Genomic DNA, 6,772 nt, shown 5'->3' on the forward strand with positions numbered 1-6,772 from the left:
AAGGCCCAAGAGAGCTAGCTTGTTCCTTCCACAATGTGAGGTCAAAACTAGAAGGTGCCATCTACAAACTAGAAAGCAGGCCCTTTCCAGATGCCAGCAAAACTGAGAAATAAATTCCTGTTGTTTACATACCACCCAATCTAAGGTACTTTTTTATAGCAGCCCAAATAGACTTAGCCCATCACCAAGTCCCACAGATTTTATCCTCTGAAAATCTCTTGAATCCTTCTACTTCTTTCCATTTCCACCACCATCTTCCACAGGATACTGCAAGTTTCCTGTCTCCCTGCATCCAATCTGATCCCACTGAAAGCAATTCTCCACAATGCAGTCACTATTTTTCAAAATGCACATCTCATCAGATGACATTACTGTCTGCTTAAAATTCAACAGCTTCCCACTGCTTTCAGGCCTACATCTGCTGGCTTCCACCTTTCCAGATTCATAAACTTATCTATTTCAGATTGTACTCCATGCCAGTCATACCGCCAATATCTTGAGAACTTCCTAAGTGCTCTTCCCTCTGCCTGGAACACTCTCCCTTCCCCTTTACTTGGGTATTGCCTACCTTCCCAGTTCTAGGTCACCTGAAGCACGTCTCAGTTGCCTTACCAGACCAAGTTCCTTTTATAAACCCCTCTCCTTTGAAGCACTATATTAGTTATCATGATTATTTGGTCAGTTTCCTTCATTATACTAGTGCAGAAGAGCAGACAGGGTGCGTTTTTACTTGCCATCACATCCCCAGTGCTCAGCAGAGAAGGCACACAGTAGGCAGCTGGTAACTATTTGTGGAAATCATTAACAACTGAAAGAATGGGGCAGAGAGCTGTTAGAAGTTATACAATTTGTCTAAGAATCAAACAGTTGCTGCACCAGGGAAGTGCATCAAGAGTGGGGAGCACTTTGAAGAAAATAAGAGAATTAAAATTTTAATGAAACCAACATTTTAAATACTCCCCAAACCACTTATGCAAATATGTAAACCAGATCGGGACTGTCAAAACATATTTGGCAACATAACTACTGGCATCAGGGCCCATGGAAGAAGTACCTGAGGTACTGGCACCACCACCCTACAATTCAAAGTATAAAGGCACACCATTCTCCTCTGTCCTCCCTCATCACATAACTACTGGCATCAGGGCCCATGGAAGAAGTACCTGAGGTACTGGCACCACCACCCTACGATTCAAAGTATAAAGGCACACCATTCTCCTCTGTCCTCCCTCATCTCCTGCAACCTGGATTTTGCCAAACCATTCTGCTTCAAGATCTTCCAAAGGCTACTTTGAGGGAAAAGGTCCATCCACTGAAAAGTTTTAACGGACAACTGACACTTTTAGAACGATCAATGTCGGGGAGTGGGAAGGAAGAAACATCTGTTTGGAGATTTCTAATAGGCAATTAAATACTGGTTTAGAGCAGGACTGATCTCACACATACAGAGCATTTATGCTAATTAGAAAATACAGCATCCTGTAAAACAGAAGGCAAAAGTGATTCAATAAATATGTGCACTTATGTGAAAACTGTTCCAGGCACTCAAGACTGCATTCACAAACTGTACAAAAATATTTGAGGCCAGCAAGAGAATTTTATACATTTTAATATATAAAGGTATATATGAAATTATGCTTCACTATAACTTCCTGTACAACACTTTTACTGGAGGACATTTGTAAAAGCAATAAATTTTAGAAATCTTGAAAAAGAATCTACTGGCTCTAAGCTATTTAAACACTGCTTGCAGAAATCAAAAGAAAATCAAAATCACCTTAACAGCATACTCTTAAAGTAAAAGAACAAATAAGACAGAAGTTTATGAGCATAATGTTTTTTATTCAAAGATAAAGTACAAGTCCATTTCTAGAGGTTTCTTTCTCATATATTGTTCATTTATTTTAATAGTAAGCAAAGCCCTGTAAGGGGAGGCTTCGCCTAGTCCTCCGACTCTGATCCGTCTTCATCTTGACTAATCTGGAAATAACGAAGTTCATAAGTCTCCTTGTCAGATGCGACAACACGAAGCCAATCACGAAGATTGTTCTTCTTAAGGTATTTCTTGGTAAGGTATTTTAAATACCTTTAAAACAAAAACATAAATTTTACTTAGAAATGCAATCCTTACTACGTTAGGGATTATATGAAAGATACGCACTGTCATATTCATCTTTTTGTGTCTTCAGTTTCCCCTAAAACATTTCATCCTTTCATTTATACTAAGCATGGTGCACTAAGGCTACTAGGAATGCTAAGGCTGCTAGGAACACAAAGAATAAAGTCTCTCAACCTCAATTAGAATACATGCCCTATGAAACCCTTATGCTCCTGTCCCCCTAAAATAAACTAATATTCTTCATGGTGGAAGCTAATATGTAGGACAGCAATGGTGGCTTCCTCTTCAGTCTTACCTCCACAGCCAAATTTTTTTTAAATTAAGCAATATATAATTTCAGTCTTTCAAATACATTATGTACACAGACTAAAATGTTAACATTTCCTTCATCACTATCAACCTCCCTAACCCCACACCCATCTTAAAACAAGGCAATCTGTCAACAAGGCTAAGTTATTTACAAGTTCAAGGCTTTTGACAGTTTTGCAACTAGCATCTGCCTCAGTCCTTATAAAAAACTTTCAGCATGATCTAATTTCATCACTCCGGCCGTTCTCTTCATTTGCACTTTACGGCAAGATCTTCTCCCCAGCTACCCCTCCAACCTCATGCACTCTTCCCAAAACACACTACAGATGCTTCTTGTCTTACAATGTTATGTCCCAATAATCCCAACCCAATGTAAAGTCAAAAAATCATTAAGCTGAACCATCATAACTTGGGGACCATCTGTATACTCCAGACACACTGGCCTCCTTAAATTACTTTAATCTGCCAGGCTTCGGGTTCATTCTGCCTGGAATGACTCCTCCCCAATTTGCAAGGCTCACTCCTGCATTTCATTTAGGTGAGGCCTCTCCTGACCATCTTACCTAAAAAACCTTACAACCCTCCTATCACTTACAAATCACTTATCACTGCTTGATCAACTTCACTGTCTCTCTTCTCCAACAGAGAAGCTTTTTGGTGGTGAGTAATTAGCCCGCTTGGTTCATGTTGGGTTTAACCAGTCCTAAAACAGTGCTGCCACATGATAAGTTGAATGAACAAAAATTGACAGCAAGATGTTAAGAGACTTTGCTTTTATTGGCTACCTCTATTGAATAAACAACCAAAACCTTAAAAAAATTTTAAGAAAATGTGTTGTAGGATGGGACATAAGTCAAATCATTGTAAGTCAGGAACTGCCTGTTATTTATTCTTACACAGCATTTATTCTGTTCATATGCAAGAATAAATAACAGGCAAGAATAAATAACAGTTCCTGACTTAACGATGGCTCAACCATGTTATGATTACACTCTGTACAATATTCCACAACTATTATAATCTCATTAAAACTTGCAAAACAAGTACCAACCTTTTAGAGAACTGTTTTTCAGAAACAACTGTGATTTTATTCTTGAAGCGTTCAATGTGAACAACATTCCCGAGATTTCCAGTTTTTCCATTGACTTTAACCTTCTCCCGTAGAAACTGTTCCTATTTTAAAACAGAAAAAATGCAAAACTAGGGAAGAAAACCCTAGATATTCACTAGGGAAGGTACCCTAGGAATAGAGGTTAGGTTAATATCAATTATATACTTAAACCATTATCAAGTTTTCTACAACTATAAAAACAAGTCAAGTAGAATGATACTTACAAAATTCCCAGAATCAAAAATTCCATCTTCTACTGGATGAGTAAGGTCCAAATTAAATTTCCAGGTTGACTTCTTAGGCTTCTTGTCTTTCTGCTACAGAAAATTAACAAAATTATTACTCTATATGACTATTTATTCAGTTTATACACAAAACTTTTAAAAAAATCTGTATCAGTGTAAAATACGTACATCGTACTTTGAAGTTTTAGAGAGAGAAATGGAGCAAAATTTTTAAAAAATTGCTTAATATGTATATGGTATAGCTTTTTAAAATCTGACTGAAGATGGATACACTCCTTAAGTTGGTTAAGCCAAGTTTTTCTGAATTCCAATGAAAATCGTCTTTTTCCAGTATACAGGAATCTCAGAAATGCAAAACTCGGGAAATCCTTAAGTATATGGTAAACTACTACAGGCTGAGCATCCCTAATCAAAAATGCTCCAAAATCCAAAACTTTTTGAGTGCCAACATAACCTCAAAGGTAATGCTCACTGTAGTTTTTTTTTTTTTTTTGGATTAGGCAAATGTTCCAAAATATGAAACATTTCTGGTCCCAAGCATAAGGGATACTCAACAGGTATTTTCATCAGAATGACTCCAAAGAATCCAATTCTGATTGTAACTGGAGAAGACTAAGAAGGTTAATTTACTTCTTACTCCAAATTAAAACTAAAACACCCACCCAGGGTTGACTAGAACCTCTAAACCAAGGCCAATTTGTTCATTTTGTCAAGAAAACCTTTTATGGGCTTTCATTATTTTCCAGGCCACTGATATTCAATTTTACTATGGACCAACCACCGCTTTACTACCATCCCCACAGCAGTAGTAGTACAGGTAGTAAGTAGTACAACTCATAGACTACACTCGGTTACAAAGATCTAGGATTCCGCCCATTTTTGTGTAGAGAACGCAATCCCTACGCTGTTACTGGTAAGGAAAAGGGAGGAAGAGGGCAGCATTGTCTGGAAAAGGTTTTTTTAGAAAAGTATATGCAACTTAAATTTACCATGTCCAAACCTTTTACACCAAAACCACATAATATGGCAATACAAGCAAAATGCTGCCACAGCTAGTCCCAACGCACGTTCAATGCCATGAAAACAGACAAATCAATATTCATCCGAGAATGTCATACTCAAATTAGATCCACCAAAATGGACATCAAATATTAATACTAGAGTTCGCTAGATAGCCCGGTAACTTGTGCCAAAAAAAAATAATTATCCAAAATTTAGGAACTGACAGAAGAGACTAGTGAGTACTGGGCTTGACATACTCTTGGCTGGGCCATTTACAACTGTGTTGGGGCTGAATGAAGTTCAATTGGAAAATGCAAATAATTTCGTCCGACGAAACAGATAACCCCAGATCGTTTTACAGCCCTGTTGGACATTACTCACTTTTGTAACTAACCCAGCGACTTTATCGTAACGTATTTGTGGTAAATTGCCAATGCAGACCTAACTTTTCAAATGCCCTTTGGGGCATTTTAACACTTTACTGGTTCCTTTATTAATTAATGACAAAACATTTGAAGCACGCTCTTTTTGCACTGCCGGAGAATCATGACTTATACTTTTAAAATACTTAATTCACGAAGAAACTTCTTTCCCAACTTAGTTCTAAAATTCTCAGAAACTTTTTTAACAGCGATCATCGTGTAAGCCGCGGGCCTCAGAGCTGCCTCCGGCCCTCCGAGGCCATCGGACCGGCCCGACTACCCACCTCACCCTTTCTGGTGCAAATAAGTAAGAGTGGCAACGGCGGCATCAGGAGCGAGGGATGAAAGAAACAGCCCAGATGCCATACGACTGGGCCCGTTCACAGTAGTGCCTCCCTCTTCCCTGCGTGCCCACGACCACCCATCCTAAACCAATTCCCGGCTCAGCTCAAACTCCAGACCACATGGCAGCCGGCAGGAGTCCCGAAAAACCACCCAGGACCCTAACATCTTGGTTATGTTTCTGAGCCGGTCTCTACTTTCCCCCTCCCTTTATCTCGACTGAGCCGTCCCCACTCGTCAGATGCAAAACTTATTTACATCGCCACAAAATACTTCCACCAAGACCTCGCTCACCCACCGGCGCCATCTTGAAGGCCGGCGGTGCGATCTGAGAGGAAGCGCCCGCCGCGCGGCACGTATTTATACCAAAGCGTGGTACGTCACGCGCCCGGAGCGTACGATTGCCGTCTCCCGGAAGAGGAAGTAGGGGGTCCGTAACCCAGGAAACCGGGGGCGCGGCCCGGAGCCGGTAGGATCAGTTGGCAGTCAGGTTTCCTGCGAGCGCCTGCCAGCGGCAGTGGTTGAAATGATTCTCGCCTTTTCGCTCCGGGCGACACACGCCCATTGACCACAGCGGACTCTGCAGTAATCTGACGGCTGCTCCCAGATACAGACACAAAAGGGAAGCAGGAGTCATCTTTCACTGATCACCTGGATCTTCTTTCCAATCAGAGCAAGACAGTGTCTCAGGTCGCTTTGGGATCCCCTCCCTTATATTGCAATTATAATCCTCCAGCGAACATGTTATTTCGATATCTGTGGTCTGTGAGCCTTGTTTTCTAAATGACTGTTGAGGAAAATCTGCTTTGGGGAGTCAAAATAAACTAGGCTCTCGGGGCTCCCGCCGAGGGTTCGGATCCCACATACAGACCGGACGCTCACTGGCTGAGCGAGGTGCATTCGCAACACTGAGGGTTGCGATCACGTTGCCGGTCCCGGTCCGGTACCGGCGCGACACTGAGGGGTGCGATCCGTTGCCGGTCACGAAAAAAGACAAAAAGGGAAAAAACAAACAAACAAACAAAAAAACAAACTAGGCTCTCGGGGGGAAAAAAGTCTTTCTGAGAGAAAAACACGTAGTGCTTACTCCTTCACATGTTGGGTATAATTTATTCTATTTTATCATGGCTTTTAGAGTTAACCCCAGGTCTCCTGACTTCTATCCATAAGGCCTCCCTCTTAATATTCAACGAATATTAGCTGTGATTTAACTACCAATAAG

The 6,772-nt window shown here is 40.8% G+C and overlaps 1 protein-coding gene across 2 annotated transcripts; it reads right to left on the minus strand.

The window, feature by feature from the left end:
- Nucleotides 1–1,821: 1,821 nt before the first annotated feature.
- Nucleotides 1,822–5,938, minus strand: RPL22L1 (ribosomal protein L22-like 1). Of its 2 annotated transcripts, none has more exons than XM_008588125.1 (4): nt 5,849–5,938; nt 3,764–3,856; nt 3,480–3,601; nt 1,822–2,086 (listed from the first exon to the last, which is right to left on the minus strand). In XM_008588125.1, exons 1-4 carry the CDS (start codon nt 5,855–5,857, stop codon nt 1,942–1,944), a joined length of 369 nt encoding a protein of 122 aa, XP_008586347.1. In that variant the 5' UTR covers nt 5,858–5,938; the 3' UTR covers nt 1,822–1,941. The 2 variants fall into 2 exon arrangements, with proteins under 2 accessions (XP_008586347.1, XP_008586348.1); XM_008588126.1 differs by having other exon boundaries at nt 3,764–3,853; nt 5,849–5,924.
- Between the last annotated feature and the right edge of the window lie 834 nt (nt 5,939–6,772).

The sequence above is a fragment of the Galeopterus variegatus genome, unplaced genomic scaffold (assembly GCF_000696425.1).
Source record: "Galeopterus variegatus unplaced genomic scaffold, G_variegatus-3.0.2 Scaffold4679, whole genome shotgun sequence".
In the NCBI taxonomy this organism is placed as follows: Eukaryota; Metazoa; Chordata; class Mammalia; order Dermoptera; family Cynocephalidae; genus Galeopterus; species Galeopterus variegatus.